We start from the raw sequence: 19,000 nt of genomic DNA, 5'->3' as shown, positions 1-19,000 counted from the left end.
TGGATGTAATTGTGGATGCCTTTCATGACTTTGAACACTTCTTTCCAGCCCCTTCTTGCCTGCAAGATCTCTTTTGAGAAATCAGCTGACAGTCTCATGAGCATTCCTTTGTAGCTAAATGTCTCCTTTTCTCTTGCTGCTTCTAAGATTCTCTCCTTATCTTTGATCTTGGCTAATGTAATTATGATATACCTTGGTGTGTTCCTCCTTGGGTCCAACTTCTTTCGGACTCTCTGAGCTTCCTGGAAGTCTATTTCCTTTGCCAGATTGGGGAAGTTCTCCTTCCCCAATCACAACTTGTTCAAAGAAGTTTTCAGTTTGTTGCTCTTCCTATTCTCCTTTTGGTATCCCTATAATTTGGGTGTTGGAACATTTAAAGATGTCCTGGAGGTTCCTAAGTCTCTCCTCGTTTTTTTTGAATTCTTGTTTCTTTATTCTGTTCTTGTTGATTGTTTCTTTCTTCCTCTGGTCCACAAGGTTGGTTTGAGTCCCTGTTTCTTTCCTGTCACTGTTGGTTCCCTGTACATTTTCCTTTATTTCACTTAGTATAGCTTTCATTTTTTCATCTAATTTATGACCAAATTTAACCAGTTCTGTGAGCATCCTGATAACCAGTGTTTTGAACTGTGCATCTGATAGGTTGGCTATCTCTTCTTCCAAATGTTGTATTTTTCCTGGAGCTTTGATGTGTTCTTTCATTTGGGCCATTTTTTTTTGTTCAAACAGAAGTGTTAGTGTTCAAATGATGTAGTTTTATAATAAGTCTGGTTGTGTTGTCTGTCCTTCAGGTGATGGCACAATGCTTCTGGCAGCAAGTAAAGTGTTGGACAGACTTAAACCAGTTATTGGAGTGAACACTGATCCGGAACGGTAAGGAAAAGCATGTTTTGTTGTGTTTTCACTCGTTTGTTTGGCTTTTTTTTTAGTGTGATACATACAGACATTTATGATTTGCTCTTCATAGTATCTGTTTATGGTAAATCTTAATATTCTCAATTGTCTGTGCAGTGGTCGTTGCTGGGTTCGTTGCTCCAAGGAGTTGACTGTGGTGCATGATGTTTGACTGGAAGCATTGTTGCTCTCCTGGCTATTGTGAACATGAGAACCATGTTCCAAAAACATTTAGTGACAAAATTTAGGCATATAAAATCGGTCTCTTCCTCTAATGGAATTTTCTTCTATGTAGTTGTTTTCAGGAACGTAGCTCTTGTTTTTAGCTCAGGCGTGAGAAAGGTGTGTTTAACCGGCCTTGCTGGTGGAAAATTTTGATGTGGGACAGATGCGTGCCACATCTGAATTCCCAGGTAGGTCAGGAGTGTACTACCTGAGACAGAGTAGACCTGACCCCTCACCCGGGTGAGTGTTCGTGACCTTTGGTGTTGCTGGAGGGGGATGAGTTAATAGTGTGTTCCATCTTCTGTTCTTTCTTACAACTCTCATCTGCATTCCTGGTTATGCCTCCACTGATTTCTGGTGACTGCACTGACTTAATGAAGAGGCCAGATTTTATCATCGTTTTTTCCTTCTTTCCTTAGCTTCACTGACATTTACTTTAATTCTGTTCCGCGGCTGTGTTGTGGCCATGACTGTCCCTGGGCGTGATGGTCATCTGGGGTTTTCCCATCTCTCCAGTCTTGATTCCACTCTGACCACAGCCTCCTGCCGTAACAGCACCCGTACTCCCTCAACCCTACTAAATCTACTCCGCGATTTCTACCAAGTTCATCCCCTCTATTTTCTTCACTCAATTCTTCCTTACTTTCTTGATAGATTTCTTAAATATTTTGTATTGTTATCATTCTGCCTAATCCTAGATCAGTTGATCGTCCTTTCCATTCCTACCTCAGCACTGCTGAGACCATGTGGGGAGAAAAAAACCATAAACACTGGGGCTTGGTGGCCCAGTTTGGTGGCGCAAATTTACTTGCCATATTTAGTTTCTAACACTTAGGACTGCACTCCCAGACTTGCTCAGAAAACTTCCCTCTTGGCCCGAGTCATTTCTCTTTCCCGTTTCCTGTGACAGCTCCTTCGGGGGTTGTTCTTCCGCCTGTGTTTCTTCCTCGCTTTTCTTACCCTTCTTCCTTCAACCCACCCTTCTCCCACAAAGGAAGTGAAAGTCGCTGGATTAGAACTGCAGCTTTTCTCACACTTAGAAACAACCTTATTCTGTCATTTGTTTCCTTTCCTCCTCTCTCCCTTCACACGTGATTTCCTGTAGGCTAAAAACTTAAGACTTACATCTTTCAAGAAAATTCAGTAAGTCCTTTATCCTGTGTCACTGTCTTGGTTATTTTCTTTTCCTTCCCTTTCCTCCCAAAGGTTGGTATCTCCACTTTGTTACTTGACAGGTTTTTCTGTACGTCTGCAGTCTTCTCTGGACCTGCCCCCAGCCAGCTCGTTGACTCTGCCTGTGCCTGCCACACTGGTGTCGCTCTGGTTACTGAGCCCACTGGACATTTTAGGCCTCGTCCTACTTGATTTCTGGGAAGTTTCTGGTGCTAACTGCCCCCTTGTCGCATCTGCACCTCTGTGGCATTTAGAATGCTCCTTTCTTCTACCTGTATGGCTACTTCTTTGTGGCTGTCTCTTTCAGAGGATCTTATTTTCTCGCCACTGCTTACCTGATGGTGTTTTCACATATTATCTCCTGGGTCTTTTCTCCCCTTTGTACTGTCTTTAGAACAACTGATTAATATCTGTGGTTTTAACTTAGATCCTGGTGAGTCCAAAATCTTTGTATCCATCATTGATTCTGCTTCCTTCCTTATTTATAGTCTCTCCTCCCCACTGTAGCCGAAGTGATCATTTTATGAAAGTTTGATACTGTTGTGTGACTTCTCTGCTCAGTATCTTAGGGTGGTTCTTCATCTAAACTCAGAAGGAAATCTAATGCTTTACTATGGCTGAGATGACCATCTCATCTTGTTTTGTCAGGGACTTTCCTGGTTTTCACTAAAACTCCTACGTCCGTGGCAAAGTGTGACAGTTGGTTACCTCAGCTGTGACATATATAAGACTATATTACCTGGTCCTTGACTATTCTGTGTCCTTACCTCCTTTTTTTCTTTTTCCTTAGCTATTTTAGCTATGTTGTTCCTACTTAAATATATCCAGTGGCATTACCCATGTAATACATCTACGAAGGAACCCATCTCCTTCCCCTCCCCTCTACACTGGATGAACGGAGCCATGACCTGTGCTGAAGCTGTGGTTGCCCAACCCTCACCTCTCATCAAATTGGTCTAAGGAGCTGAGACTGAGTTCTCGGGACCCTGCCTTTGAACCTGCCTCTTGCCATCCTCCCTGTTCTCACTGCTCCTAATCATAGCTCAGGCGTTTGTAGTTAGCTTTTATTGTAATAGCTTCCAGCCTCACCCTTTTCAACTCATCCTTTACACTGTGCCTTCCTGTTCTTTCCAAAGTATAGGGCTGATTGTGTCCACTCCTCAAGTAAAACCTTTTTTTAAAAAATATTTTATTTCTTTTTAGAGAGAGGGGAAGGGAGGGAGACAGATGGGGAGAGGACCATCACTATGTGGTTGGTTGCCTCTCATGTGCCCCCTGCTGGGGACCCAGCCTGCACCCCAGGCATGTGCCTTGACCAGGAACTGAACCAGTGACCCTTTAGTTCACAGACTGGTGCTCAGTCTACTGAGCCACACCAGCCAGGGCTCAGGTAAAATCTTATAACAAATCCACGACCTTCTGGGTACATGGCAGATTTCTTAGTGTAGTACATATGCTCTTTCTCCATCTGCTTTTACCTTTATGCTTTGTAGTTTCAGCTAACCTCATTTCCTCATACTGTACCGTCTTCAGTTAAAAGAGAGCACTGACGCTCCTGTGGGAACAGCCTGCAGTCCTTTCTAAAGGCTGTTCTTTCTTTTGAATTGTATTTTTCCCAGTTTTATTGAGCTATGATCAACATACATCACTGTATATGTTTAAGGTATACAGCATAATGGCTTAACTTATGTTGTGAAATGGATACCACAATAAGTTTAGTTAGAATCTGTCATCTCTTAGATATAGAAAAAAAAGTAAAAAAAGTTTTTTTCCTCTCATTAGAAGAACTCTTAGGATTTGCTCTCCTGGTAGCTTTCAGATATAGCACCAGCAGTGTGAACTGTAGTCATGATGTCGTACATTGTGTCCCCAGTGCTTAGCACTGGGAGTTTGTACTTTGGACCACCTTCGTCTCCTTCCCCCACCCTCTGCCCCAAAGGCCGCTCTTAAGTGCAAATGTAGTGTGTGAGCGTGTGCTGACGCCACGGCTGGAGGCCCACGTGTGGAGGGTTTTGCTGGTGAGGAGCTTTGCTGGTTCTGAAGATAGCAGGACTGGAAAGAGTAAGTCCTCCACGGGCCATGATCTTTTCATGCCTTTGCATGTGCTTTTGCCCGAGTGCCCTAATACCACTTCTCACTTCAGTAGTTATTACTCATTCCAGACTGGCGCCTCGGCTGGGCTCTGACTGTAAGTCCCTGTGCAGAGAGTTCTTGTCCCCTCATGTTGTACCCTGCTTGATTTCTTTCCTCCATGTGACTGAATTTCGTGAGTCAGGACTTTATGTTTTAAGTTCTCTGTCACCGTTGCAGTATCCTGTATAGTCAGTAGGAAACAAGAATTTGAAGTGATTAATTAAATGATGTTAGGGAGCAGGGTACGCACCCCCAACCAGCTGCGTTAAGCTTCCCTAAGCATAAGAAATTGAGATAATCGGTTCAGGTATTACTTTTTGAGTGCCCTCATTGTTGATGCATATGCATTTTGGAACTCCTTAATGGCATATTTTTATATCTTTAAGAGATTCTAGAGATTTCACGTGGTTTACTAAAATATTTTTTCCTTTAAAAAGGTGACTTAATACTCATAAGCTGTGGGGATTTTGAAATGCCAAATTGACTGTGTTGCCTCTCTAATTTTTTCCAAGAATAATAGCTTTCACAAGTCCTTCGGTTTCTGTTCTTGCATTCAGGTAGAAATGAGTTAAGCCTGCTAACTTGTTGAGTAACTCAGCTTGCCTGATTTCTTTTCTTAAGCACTGTGGTCTTTCACAATCCTTAAATAAGCCCGGAAGTTAATGCTCAACTTAGATTTCTTCTCTTGTGTATTATAAAGTATCAAATGCTGCATAACAAATCACACCGAAACTTAGAGGCTTAGAACAGTAATCATCACCGATTACCTCTCACAGTTTCTCTGTGTCAGGAATTCAGGAGCAGCTCGGCTGGGCGGCGTTGGTTTGGCGTCTCCCATGAGTGTAGTCAGATGCCATCTTGGACTTCATGCATCTGGAGGCTTGACTTGGGCTGGAGGGTCTGCTTCTTAGTAGATCCTTATGTGGGCTCATCTAAATTAAGTGTGTAATTTTCTGTTTGTCTCGTCTGCAATCTGCACTCATCCTACTGAGCCTGGTAAATGTGACATTCGAATGCTTAATAATCAGAATGAGAGAGAGCATGTGGTAGGCAGCCTGCAAGGTAGGCGCTTCCTAGTATTTGCACCTATTTGGGTGGTTCCCCTTCTATATTCAACAGGGCTGGTCTGTGTGACCAATAGAATATGGGGTGTCAGTGTGTGGATTCCAAGGCTAGGTGTTAAATGATATTGCAGCTTCATATGGCAGTTTCTTGGATTACTCAGTGTGGGCTAAGTCAGCCACCATGGTGTGAGATACCGAAGCAGCCCCGTGGAGAGGCTCACTGGAGAGGAATGGGGGCCTCTTGCCAACAGCGCGCACTGGTTTGCCAGCCCTGTGAGTGAGTCACGCTGAAAGTGCACCCTCCAGGCCAGGTCAGGCTTTCAGATGCTGATAGCCCTAACTGTCCACTCTCCGGGGGGCTTTAGACCTGCGGTTGACCTCAGGGCCCGTCTGTCCAGTGACTAAGATACCTTTTATTTGCTTAGCACTAGGTAAGGCATCGCAGAGGAGACGCCATAAAGTTTTAGGCCTCAGTGGTGACCCTCTCAGGTGAAGATACTGGCTAGTCACAGCTTTGTGAAGACCCCTTTTCCCGCTCTTCACACTTACAAGTTAACTTATGGGCATGACCAAGAGTGTTTTTGCGAAGGGTATTCTCAGCCTTTCCTTCAAGACTGATGCTCCTTGAGCTTCCCGGACACCTTTCCTTAAGCTAGGTGCCACATTCTCTCATCTTCCTGTAGCAATTGCCCATAGGCAATCCTGGCACTTTGTAATTTGCAATGAAAAAAAAAATCTGTCTTCTATCTACATCATGCTGTTAACTCCTTGAAGAAGTTTATCCTGGTAAGTTTTGAGTAAATGAAGCATTACATTGGGCTAAACTTCCTGAGTTTTCTTTGGATGACTTGTAATATTTTACATGACATTTAAAAGAGATTTATAGTTCAAAACACTTTCACATAAAAATAGCTTGATTCCTCAGAGTAACCCTTTGAGGTTGGTGGACTTTTTTATGGCGTGGAGTTGGAGCAGCCGATGTTGAAGTGGCTGCCCAAAGTTGGTCGTTCGGTAATTTAAAGGTGAGATGCACACAGCACTGTACTGTTAGATGGCTTTGCAGGGCAGTCAGTCAATGCCACGTTACGTTCCTTTCAGTCCACTGTGATGTGGAAACTAAGTAGTACTGTGTGTTATGGTGGTAAACTGGATTTAAACTGTGTATTTGCTCTTTTCCTGTCCTTGTTGAAAATAAGAACACTTTTGTGGCAAAAAATTAAGTATAGAGTAGAAGTTTTGAGAAATTTCATGTGATTTTTGAATTATTTCTTCTTCTTCTTCCCTTTACACCACCCCAAATCCTCCTTTAAAATAAAGGTCCGAGGGTCATTTATGTCTTCCTGTTCGATACACGCATTCCTTCCCAGAGGCCTTACAGAAGTTCTATCGCGGTGAGTTCAGGTAGGAATTACTGTTGTTAATAAATGTGTGCCATTAAAATGCGGTGAAACTGAATTAGATAAGATTTGGTTCAGTCCATAGTTACAACAGTAGTCATGAAAAGCAGTACGTTAGCTGGGCCACAACCACACCTAACTTACCTTCTTCCAGTCCAGTTGAACTGTGTTGAGAAACCCTGACAAATGCCACCTGGCCTATGAAGTAGTTGCAAGTAGACGTTTTTCTCCTTCAGGGAGATAGAGGCCGTGTCTCCACTTTCTTAACCTTGTTACGTGTTCCTGGCAATTTGGTAGAAAGATAGTTAAAACTGTTGACTAAAACTGAGTGTTCAGATTTGCTAAGATTTTCTATTTCTTACCCTTGTCTTCTCCCATCCAGAATGACGGAGGGTTAGATTTACTGCAGCCTGGCTGAGATTCTTGGTAGATCACTGTCTTGCATGTTAAGTGTTTCTTAGGCAGTTGGGATGGATGTTTCCTGTGTTGCTTTCACAGAATCTGTTCAGTGGTCAGACTGCCCCGAGAAGAGAGGGGCGAGGGAGGGGTGAAGGTGGGGTGGCCGATGGTATTAGAGAGAGCCCAGTGGCACCACTTTTGACTCCCTGGCTTGGACTAGAATTTATAGCACGAGAAAGCTTTTTCTCTGGGTATTTGGATAATTGTAGTATATGTTTTTGACTTCTGGAACCATTAATAATGGTTCTCTCTTCTAGTCATTTCAGAAGTTTGGCATCTCTACAAATGACGGTAGCTACCAAGTGGGAGTGTATTTTTATATAAGCACCTGGTAGGCTCTGTCCCATCGGCTTTTTGATACATCAGTTTTTGGTTTTGAAATCAATTAAACCTGATTCTTTTCTTCTTTACTTATACCAGAAATGCCATTTAAGTTTAAGGTGAAGGATTTTTATCTAATCTGACCACCATAACACAATATTATTTCAATTTCAGAATCCCTTTTTTTTTTGGTGTATCTTACACTTTCTGATGAGCACCACACAATTATATCTAGCTCAGCATCTTGGATTTACTGGATCCTTGATGAAGAATATGACTTGAATTCAGATTATCGGGAGATTTTGTAGACTTACATTAAGTATTTCTGTTCTAATTGAACAGAGAAATAAACTTCTAAATCTGTCTCTAAGCAGGAACTTGTGCTTTTTAGGTTTCTGGAATAATTTGTTCTAGAATAACTAGGTTTTTGTAAGTGTAGAGAGGGTAAAGTTATAATGTCCAATTTTTAATTTATTCTATCCTAACATAACTTAACTTTTCATTCATTCTCCCAAGGTGGTTATGGAGGCAGAGGATCAGGCTGTACCTCGAAGGGACTGGCATAAACCCCATTCCTGTCGACCTTCACGAACAGCAGCTGAGTTTGAATCAGCATAGCAGAGCCTTCAATATTGAAAGAGTTCATGATGAAAGTAGGTGGATTGGGAGTTAGACGTGTTTGGGGCAATATTGAACTTCATAGTTCTTTTGATGTCTCATTTCTAAAAATAATACTTTGTAATTAACTTACATGGGGACTTTAGTGCCATGGACAGCACTTAAGAAAGGACAGTGACCTACCGCAGGTGTGGAACTTATTATTAGACACTGAAGTAGGAAATGCAGCACATTTCTAGAAGAAATGTTTTCTAGGATGGATTTGAAAGCTAGATGATGAGGGAAGGCTAATAAAATGTCCTAGGGGATAGGTGATATTTAAGAAAAAACTTTTGGCCTTAATCTTTGAAATGTCATAAGGGAAAAAAGAAAGCAGTAGGAGTAAAATTAGTAAGTGGAAGATTTCATAATAATTATAGATTCATTTTCTTCTCCTGTGTTTCATTTCTTGGCTAAACTTATCAGGAAAAACTCCCTTTATATATCTGCTCTCTGTCTCTGAGTCAGAGTTTTCCACGGTGATTTATAGCCTCGGAGGTCAACATGTTCCCGACCTGTGTGTGTGTTCATGGCGTGCTTGGAAGGTGTTCTTTCTCTCCCTGCTGAAAAATTATTAGATTTTAGAAATAGTTTAAGTAATTACATGTATATGAATTCCTGTTACTGATTTTGAAAGACTGCAGTAACTATTCAGTAAGATTTAAAAGTCTTAGAGATTTTATTTTATCCTGCACCAAAAGAAATTCAGCAGGTGTTCAGAATTTGGCCCCTTTTCCAACAGTCATACAGGGAAGATGTGGATTGGCATTCAGAGATTCATTGTTCAGACTTTTATCTTGGATTCACTGTTTTTAGGTTATAAACTAAGTTAATCAAGGGTATATATAGAAACAGAATTACATGTAAATTGAGTAGATACCCAGGTGGTGTTTACACTTGATTTATGGTAGTTTTAGAAAATGAACAGAGAAAATGCTCAACATTAAAAGAAAAATCATACAAGAGCATTTCTGAAAACTTAGGTACCAGTCTTTGAATTGAGGTAACAGGTCTGACACGAGGCACGTTGGAGGGAATGCGAGGGACGAGACACTTGCCTGCAAGTGTCTGGGAGGAATTGAGAGTCGGGGTCGGGTGGCTGTGATCGCAGTAGGGTTTTTAGTGGATAAAGAATCTAGCATCGGGAGAGTTCCCACTTTTGAATATTAATACTGGAAATTGCTGTACTTACTGTTAACAATTATATTTACCATGTCTAGGGACTAGTTTTGACTTTTGTTTTATACCTTTATTTTCTGAGACAAAACTGAGGAAGATTTCAAGGTATATCTCCTACTTCCTATTTAAATTCTTTTCGGGTTGGGAGGGAACATTGCCTACAAAGCTGCCATTGGGATTTTTGAATATACCAGTAGGTTTGAAATTATAAATATATCACCGTGTTTGATCCCCCTTTTTAAAAAAGATTTCATGTATTTATTTTTGTAGAGAGGGGAAGGGGAGGAGAAAGAGCAAGAGAAGCATCAGTGTGTGGTTGCCTCTCATGCGTCCCCAACGGGGGACCTGGCCTGCAACCCAGGCATGTGCCTGACTGGGAATCAAACCACTGACCCTTTGGTTCACAGGCCTGTGCTCAGTCCACTTAGCTACTCCAGTCAGGACTGATCTCTTACTTAGGTTTCTAAATTAGAACAAGACTACAGAGAGAAACTTTTTTTTTTTTCACTTTTCAGTTAAAAAACAGATGATGTAACTTTAAACAAATAAAAATTTGCATTGTATGTAGTGTAATCGATGCTTAGCTAGGTAGTATTTGCATGCAAGTTAACGAAGAATTCATTTTTATTACCTGTGTACTGTCAAAGGAATGTAGGGTTAGTTTATTATTTAAAACAATTTTCTAATCACTTAAACTAGTAACTTTCTTATTTTCAAGGTTGGTTGTATTGATTTGGGTAAGGGAATGGTTTTGATAAACATTCCCCGAATTTTAGTGGCTTAACATAATGGAAGTTCATTTCAGCTTGTCTCACTGTCTAAGAGGTGTCCCAGACGGCGGCTCCTGGTCTTCTAAGGCCTCGCCGTCTTCTGTTGGGTCTTCTCTATCCTGTGGGTGGAGGAGCTCGGTGAAGACGTGGAGAGAACCTTAAGGGAAGTTTAGGAGCCAGGCCTTTTCACTACATTTGCTCCTTTAAAAATGCAAATTTTAGTTAATTTTGTAACCTATTATTTTGCATAGAAAAGTGTTAACTGGTATCAAGTCTGTTTTTTAAATAAAGTTCTTGGGGTGACAGTGGTTAATAAAGTTATGTAGATTTCAAGTGTACATTGTTGTGATACATAATCTGTATATTGGGTTGTGTGCCCACAACCCCAAATCAGATCATCTTCTATCACCCGTATTTGACCCCAAAAGCAGTCAGACAGAGAAAGTTAAGCGTGTGATGTCACTCATACGTGGGTTATAAAACTGAAAGCAGCAAATGAATAATGAAGAAGAACTAACAGAAATGCAGGGACAGACAACACTGCGGGGGTAACCAGAGGGAAGGGGCTTGGGGGCAGCAAAGGGAAACTGAGTCCCTTTTTTTAACGTCCTGTTGAAGCAAGTTACACAGGAACAGTTTTGTGAGTAGGTAATGTTTGGTGCTCAGCAGGAAAGAACATCCGAGCAGAATTAAGATGATTAATGAGACTTGAGATGATTTTACTTATTCTCCTCCTTTGATAGAGGATTTCAGGTGAAAATCAGTGAGTATAGATAAAAATGCAATATGGAAAGGAAAATTAGGATAAGGAAAAATGGTTGTAGAGGGAAGTGATCACCATATAAAAGAAAAACATGGTTACAGTTTGATGGTGAAAACTCAGATTTTTTGGTTAGTAGTTATCTGGTATCTACTGTTAGTTGGACATTTGTAGAAAATCTGTATGGAGATGTAAAACAAATTAGTAATTACCTTATGTAGAAAATAAACAATAAATTTTAGCTTTTTATGTTTATATTTGTCAGGTATGAGAATGTATGTATAACTAGTACCAAACTAAATTTCAAAAGTTAGCAGATTTTGCCATCTTAAGGGCAATCAAATTGGGTTAAACACATCAAACTTCATATACCTCTTTGTGTCAAGTTCTTTCTACTATATTACAAGACTGAGCTGGTACTATTAACTCATTATACTTGTATAATTCATTCACATAACAAGTTCTCAAAGGGAACTTGACATTGTAATAACAAATTGTCATTCAAGTACATTTGAAGAATAGGGATGTTGGGTCCCCCTTAGGCAATTATAAGTCAGAGGAAATAAGATACATGTACTTAGTGTTCAGTAGACGTATAAACAGAAGAAGGTAATGATCAGGCCAGCAGGTCAGGTGAGACCAGCGGTTATATTGGTGCAGTGCTGGCAGGTTTTACTCGTGTATAATATTAAGTGTCTAATGTGTATCAGATATCTATTACCCCCAAGTATAGCTTGTTAGCAATAGTTTAGGGTCTCTCAGGAGGTGACAGGCAAGCTGTGAGCTGGGACAGCAGTATCAGAGAATGACTGGGACTTGAGATCTGTGTCCCAGATCATCACAGGGCTATTAGCAGGAAGTTTCTGTTCCTCACCATGTCGGCCTCTGTCCATTGGACTGCTTGTGAAACATCTTCCCCAGACCAAGTGATCTGAGAGAGCCACTAAGGCAGAAGCCAGGTGTCTTCTCTAAGTGAGTCTCTGAAGCGACATACCATTTTTGCCATCCATTAGTCACACAGACCAGTCCTAGCACGATTAAGTACTGTGAGTACTGGGAGGCGGAGTCCCTGGGCACCGTCTCAGAGGCTGCCTACCACAACTGGGTGGGCTTCAAGCTTTGACTTCGGAGGTGTGGAGGAGACAGAAAAGGGAACTTGTGCCATGGTATTTGCCCAGTGGGAGATTCTTAGGTGCAGTGAGCCTGCTGTTGGTGACATTCAGGAGATGGGGTTGGCATTTCTAGTTGGAGACTGATAAAAGATAAAAAGTAAAAAATCATTTGTGGTGACAATCACAGGTTTGATCCAGAAAGCAGTAAGAATCCTTTGGAGGGTTTTGTGGCACAGAGCAATTTTTTTAAAAAGATTTAATTATTTATTTTTAGAGAGGGGAAGGGAAGGAGAGAGGCAGAGAAACATCAATGTGTGGTTGCCTCTTGAGTGGCCCCACTGGGGACCTGGCCTGCAATTCAGGCATGTGTCCTGACTGGGAATCGAACTGGCAACCTTTTGGTGTGCACGCTGGCGCTCAATCCACTGAGTCGCACCAGCCAGGGCCAGAATGATGTTTAAGTAGTGGCGAAGGAAGATTCATTAACCTGTACATCCAGCTTATAGAGTGAAAGAAAAGGGGACATCTTTTAAGAGTCATGAAAGGAGATGTGGCTGAGTTCCTCCAGCACTGCTGCTGGCCGCTCTTGAGGTTTTCTCCCTAAGAAAACAGATCTGACCTTCAACATAACGGGTGTGGTTTCCCACATGAGCCGTGCAGGCAGTTTGCTGCTGAAATCCAAAATGGCTCGCCTTGGAGGCCCTTCACCATTTCTATCTGAAGCTTCTACAGTAAACCCAAGTTAGGTGTGACAAGAATCTTATGAGATGGATAAGTATTTTTATCACTCTTGAAAAATTGTTTCAAGAAGAATTAAGGATCATTTTGGAGAGTCAGCAGCTTCATGACAGCTATAATGGTAGGTTTATATTATAAATTATATAAGAATATGAATATATTTGAGGTTTATATTATGAATTCTGTAAGAACTACTTACACGTTAATGATAAAGTTTAGATTCTATCACAACAAAAATGTGAATATTTTAATGTTTTGCAAAAATATATCTCATAACACTGCTAAAATTTAAAAGCTGTCTTGGTTTTTTTCCTTTATTACCCACAGGGCCCGAGGTTTCAGGACCCCAGCTTTTGCCAGTGAGAGCACTAAACGAAGTCTTCATTGGGGAGAGTTTGTCATCCAGGTACACTTAAACCTGTGATCCTCAGTTTGGAGTTGAATGTCCTAGTGTTTTTTAGATACTTACTGAATTTTTGCAACCTAAGATTTGTGAATAATCAACACTGTATAACTAATAGAAGTGAAATTTTTAATGAAATGTTTCTGACACCTTCATTCATGTTAGTTCATGTTAAGAGGAAAGAAAGTTCTGTGACCCAAAGAGTGTGTGAGAACCCAGGCTAAATGAAGCTGTCCTGTCTTCACTGCAGTGGTTCCCAGGACTTGTAACCTGTCGCTCAGGTGCATTTCCGTTGATCACATCCTTGTCGAAGGGAGTGATACACTTGGTGTTACAAGTGGTACACTTGCAGTTGTCACACAACCCTCATAGACATTAGAACTTACCTGATTGACTTGACGGTCCTTGAAAGCTGATTTCTTTGTCTGCTCGTTTTGATCCAGGATCCAGTTAGGGATCGTGCATTGTACTTGGCCATTACAGCTCTTCAGAATTCAGAAAGGTCCTTAGCTGCCACCCCGTTTTGTCATTTGTGATAATACTGTTTTCAATGGCCTAAGCCCATTTGCTGAAAAATCCATCCTTTAATTTAGATTTGTGTGATTTTTTTCTATGCATGATTAGATTCAGACTAAACTCTTTTGACAATAATACACCTAACTGATGATTGCATCCTTCTTAGTGTGACATAATAAGGCAAGTGTATTGACAGTTTAAGATTTGCAACCAAGAGTAAAAAGTTAAGGTTAATAAAGTTCTTCATCAAGAATATAAATATACAAGGGACACATGGACAATAACAAGGGGGTGGAAATGGGAGGGAGGTGGCGAGGGCTGGTATGGGGGTAAAAGGCAGAAAACTATTTGAACAACAATTAAAATTAAATTTTAAAAATACATAAATTTATAGCATGTGTTTTATTATGGATGAAATCTGTTTTGTGGGCGTTGACTATAACTTAGGCTTAAATTGCCAGCAGATTTTTTTTTGCAAAGCTTTTTTTGTGTTTGTTACCAGTTATCACATGGTGGCTATAATGTAAGGGTAACTGACAATGGCACTTTGTAACTTGCCTGCTCCGTTTTGTGAGTGTAGGTAAATTTCGGGTTGGAGATTAGAAGTGAGTCGTGTCCCAGTTTCTGCTCCCAGCGACCTGAAGGCCTTGTAGTTGATTTCCTAGTTTACTGGGGACAGTTCTACATATTCTAAAATTCTGTTTGTTGTAAGTCATACCTTTTTCATAAGAACTTTAATGATGGTGAGAAAAATTTGTCTTCATTTCAAAAGATGTCCATATTTTAGCCAATGACTTGACTTAGGTAGTACTGAGAAGAAAAAAGCATGGTTCAATGGGATGACTTGAACTTTTTTTCTGAGTAATTGTAATTATTTTGATTAATGTAATTTAAACTTATTCAATAAAAATATATTATGCAGTGCCATGTGTAATATGGGAGTCACTAGGAATATAAAGATGAATAAGATAAAGGTTGTGTTCCTTTTATTTTTTGGAGGGTAGTGGTAATATGTATAACTTAAAAATTATTAAAAATAAAATTACTCTTCAAAGAAATAAATATATTCTTTAAAGAACTTAATAAAGTATAAATATATTAGTAAGACATGTTGTAACAAAGTTTTTTCTTTTGCTGTATCTCAAGTTTGAAGCAGTATAGAAATGAATAATGGATACATTTATGTGATAGAAGAGAGAGGAAGAAAATGTAACTAATTAGTAATATAATCTAGATTTTATTGCTAAAGACATAAGACAGAGAAGAGAGTAACAACTTTAAATGAGATTGGAGAAAGTCTATTAAAATAAATAGGTACTGTCATCTAAATAGATGACAAAGGTAGAAATGTTTTATGAGTTTATGCTTTTACTCTAGGAGAGCCATTTGATGGCTTATATTATTTTGTTTGTATATTTTAAAGGTTGTAACTTCTGAGAGCTTCTGCTACCATTGCTTTATAATTCGTACTCACCAAGAAATTAAATAACATATAAAAGGAGGGAAAACTGGGATAAATTGATACACTTTGGGCATTCGGTGAAGTCCCAGTAGGAGTTTTTAGATTGAATGCTTTTATTCTCTGTGGCGTAGATACTTGGTTGGTTCATCTCCTGAATAATACCTGACGCTGCTGCTGCTTGCATTCTTGGATGCCTCACCTCACATCTTCACTAAGGAAGGACGGCAGTGGGTTGTCTTCGGTGCTGTGGGAAGAGGTTTCACTGTTGAAGATGCTAGAACTTTTACTTAAAGAGATCCCGCGACACAGACCCGTAGGCAGAAAGGACATGGGGACACTGCTAGATGCCTGCTGCGTGTCGGGCACTGTGCAGAGTGCATGGTCATGGCCATGCTCACAGCAGCTCCGGGAAGGGTAGTTGTGTCAGCTGGCGAAAAAATCGAGGTTGAGACCTGGAGAGTTCAGATAACTTGGCCGAGGTCATAGAATTAGCATCAGAACTGTCACATAAAGCTAGTATTCCTGGTTCCAGATCCTGTGTTAGGTTTCACTAGACCCTGAAAACTTAGGTGCTTTGATTGGAAAATAGCAAGTGCAGCAATATCATTCCTGCCTCATTTATAATGTTCTTAGATTTAAGAACATGTTAAAAGCCCAATTTTTTTCCCTTTCTCCTATTTGTTCTAACCTAGAATGTCTTATTCTTGGGCTGTGGCAGTGGACAATTTAAGAAGAAGTATACCCACTCTAAAGGGACTGTGAGTTTTATTGCTGCCTTAAAAATAATTCCCCAGAAACAAAAATTCTGAGCTGACTAATCTTGATAAACCTGCATGAGACAATGCACTAAATTTGCTCACTGTTTCCGGCTCAGCATCTCTCACCTGACGGTCACCTCTCCTCCTCTCCACCTCTCCTACTTTATCACCACTAACCGCTAATCTCTGTTTTTTTGTGATTCTGGTACAGTAGCAGCCATTCTATTCATTTAACAGGCTCCTAATGTGACTAAAATTCCTAATTTTCTAAGTAGACATGATAAAGCTATGAAATAGATAAAATGTGAATATTAAGCCTGCTACTTTTTGCTTTTATGAAGAATGCTGAGTTTAGAGAAAAAAGGAAAAGAAGTTGTATTGTGTAAAACCTTCACAGAGTCAGAGCTTGGAGAAGAAATTGAAAGGGTTAGAGTAAGAGTTAAATTGTCCATTGAGTGTTAATGTTTGCAAATATGTCTCAACTCATTGTTTTGAAAAGCCATATTTTATTAAGGGCTTATTTTAGCTTTTTTATTTACTAGAGAAAAATAACCCAATATTGAAGAGTGACACCATTATTCTAAGATACAACTTACAAAATTGGCTCTTACAGGTTTAAAACGTTCTTTGAGTAGTTGCAAATCATTTATTCTTTCATGCAATGAAAGTAGTATTATTTTTGCTGGTGTTAGAAAACCCATTTGATTTCATTTTATGAAATACTCTAAGAAACATAAATCCTTAAAGAAATTACCATTTTAGTTTCATCTCTAGTTTTGCCCACTAGTTCAGTACTGGTTGAGATTTTTCTTTAGAACTTATTAGCTTACTACAATTCAAAAGGCACAATAATATGTAACTCACTGAAAATTTAGCAGAAACTCTTGGTAACTTGAAGGATCATATGTAGACTTAAATATATCAAGGACTGGCTACCAAGAAGCTCACTGAAGAATGGTGTTCTCTTTTTGAATTCTGTAAATAAGGCTCTATATATGTTGGAGGCCGTAAAAGCAGCCGCGGCAGTGCTAGGTAAAAATTTAGAAGAAGCCCCGGTTTGAAATGTTAAAGTATTGATAGAAAGGAACATATAGATGAGAGAGGGATGCAGACATGTAGAATTTTTTGTAACTTTTCCACTTAATACTAGAATTAGCATCATATGTGTGCCTACTAAGGTATGTCTAAGTCAGGCTGGCCTACTTGGATTTCATCAGTTCTGAAAAGGACTGTGTTTGTCTTGTTTACTGTGAGCCTTAAGTTCAGCAAATCCAGTTTTATATTCTCAATTCATAGGGCTTCGTACTATGAGATTTCAGTTGATGATGGTCCGTGGGAAAAACAGAAGAGCTCAGGGCTCAATTTGTGTACTGGAACAGGATCAAAGGCCTGGTGAGTAACTTGGGGTGTTGCTTATCAACCTCTGTGAAACATTTTAAGCAACTTGACTTCCTCGTTACCGAATACTGGCCCGTGGAAGGCCACTGGTGCACTGGAGGGAGCTGGGTGTGTGGTGGTTGGCCGAGTTTCTGCTGCACTCTTGCGTTGGGTCCGGAAGCCTTGCCTTGACTTCTTAGACGGAAGCTGCAGCCTAGCTGTGGTCCTCGTTTGGTCATGATTTAGCCTACCTCACTCGATTTGTAAACAGAAAAAAGAAAATGAGAAATGTTTTTTGGTACTACATATTTTCAAAATGGAGGGTATTTTAAATAATAATAAATGAAAACAATGTACAATACAAAACCACCTGATAGAGGTTTGTCTGTTGTTAAAGGTCTAACCAGAGTTAACCCTGTAACCTCTTTCTGGGTATTGCTTCCCAGCACACGTGGGGATGCCTCCCAGGCTTCTGTCTGTAGCAGTCTTCTCTCCTGGATACAAAACATATTCTCAAATTACCTAGTAGTAAAATAGTCATAGCTTTTCAAATTTAGTGCATTTAAAACTGTATGCCCTTGCTGGTGTGGCTCAATGGATTGAGGGTCGGCCTGTGAACCAAAGGGCTGCTGGTTCGATTCCCAGTGTAGGGCACATGCCTGGGTTGCAGACCAAGTCCCTAGTAGGGGGCATGCTAGAGGCAACCACGCATTTATGATTCTCTCCCTCTCTCCCTCCCTTCCTCTCTCTAAAAATAAATAAATAAAATCTTAAAAAAAACAATGTATTGACTTTGGTTTTTCTGCCTGTGTTCCTTGAATTGCTTAATAGTTTCACTGTTTATGCCGAGTTCGTGCTCTAGAGAAAAACATTTTTCTTTCAAACCTTGCTGGTACATTTGAGTCTCCCTGTTCTCCCCTCTCCATGCTCCAGGCTCTAAATCCAGTCAGTGGCATTTCTGAAGTGCTTGCCCCCCCCTTTCAGTTCTTCCTGCTGTTTCTTTGGCCCAGGCCCCTATCTTTTTAGTGAATATTTTTTGTTCTGTGGGCTGTCATCCATACCAGAACAGACTAATATTTCTACAAGGTAGATAAAATATGATTCCACCCCTTCTGTGCTTTAAAACTTTCACTGACTCCTAACTCTGTTCAGATGACTTAGGTCCTTTCACTAGGACCAAGGTACTTTCCAGCCTGTTCTTGCTCCGCCCCTACCCACCAGTCAGCGCTCTGGACACACTGCGGGCTACTTGCAATTCTCAGCACAAGTCATGTTCTCTCTGGGCTTTTTGTTTTTACTCAATGCATCTTCTTTCTGCATTGGGTACTTGGACACACTCCATTTTCTGTCCACTGGCTGAAAAGTCCAGTCTTCCGATGTCCTTCTCTGTAGAAGAACTTTAAAAAAGACCTGGTTCCTTTCATAAGCATAATTAATTCCAGCGCTTTTTCCATGGCACGTCATTACTAGTTATCTAAAAAGCTAATATACAAGTTTGAGCAACTTGAGGCATTTAGGATAGTGACTAGTGGTTGTCTTTTTTTCCTGCTTAAATTTTTGCTTGCATAGCATAATACCATATTCATGCAGATATTCTTTGAATAA

The 19,000-nt window shown here is 40.2% G+C and overlaps 1 protein-coding gene across 4 annotated transcripts in view; it reads left to right on the top strand.

Annotated features, from left to right (window-relative positions):
- NADK2 (NAD kinase 2, mitochondrial) overlaps positions 1-19,000 on the top strand; it is a 42,716-nt gene that overhangs the window by 12,963 nt on the left and 10,753 nt on the right. For 2 of the 4 annotated variants that reach the window (XM_037063183.1, XM_037063184.1), the window contains exons 4-9: positions 789-870; positions 6,804-6,887; positions 8,180-8,316; positions 13,207-13,285; positions 15,953-16,018; positions 17,315-17,410. In XM_037063183.1, the coding sequence (XP_036919078.1) occupies positions 789-870; positions 6,804-6,887; positions 8,180-8,316; positions 13,207-13,285; positions 15,953-16,018; positions 17,315-17,410 (544 nt within the window). The remainder of the gene's footprint in view (positions 1-788; positions 871-6,803; positions 6,888-8,179; positions 8,317-13,206; positions 13,286-15,952; positions 16,019-17,314; positions 17,411-19,000) is intronic. The other 2 variants (XM_037063186.1, XM_037063187.1) reach the window with 1 other exon arrangement.

The sequence above is a fragment of the Sturnira hondurensis genome, unplaced genomic scaffold (assembly GCF_014824575.4).
Source record: "Sturnira hondurensis isolate 20B ecotype Veracruz unplaced genomic scaffold, ASM1482457v3 Scaffold0014384, whole genome shotgun sequence".
In the NCBI taxonomy this organism is placed as follows: Eukaryota; Metazoa; Chordata; class Mammalia; order Chiroptera; family Phyllostomidae; genus Sturnira; species Sturnira hondurensis.
The sequence above is the reverse complement of the archived record's forward strand: the minus strand, read 5'-3'. Positions and strand labels throughout refer to the sequence as shown.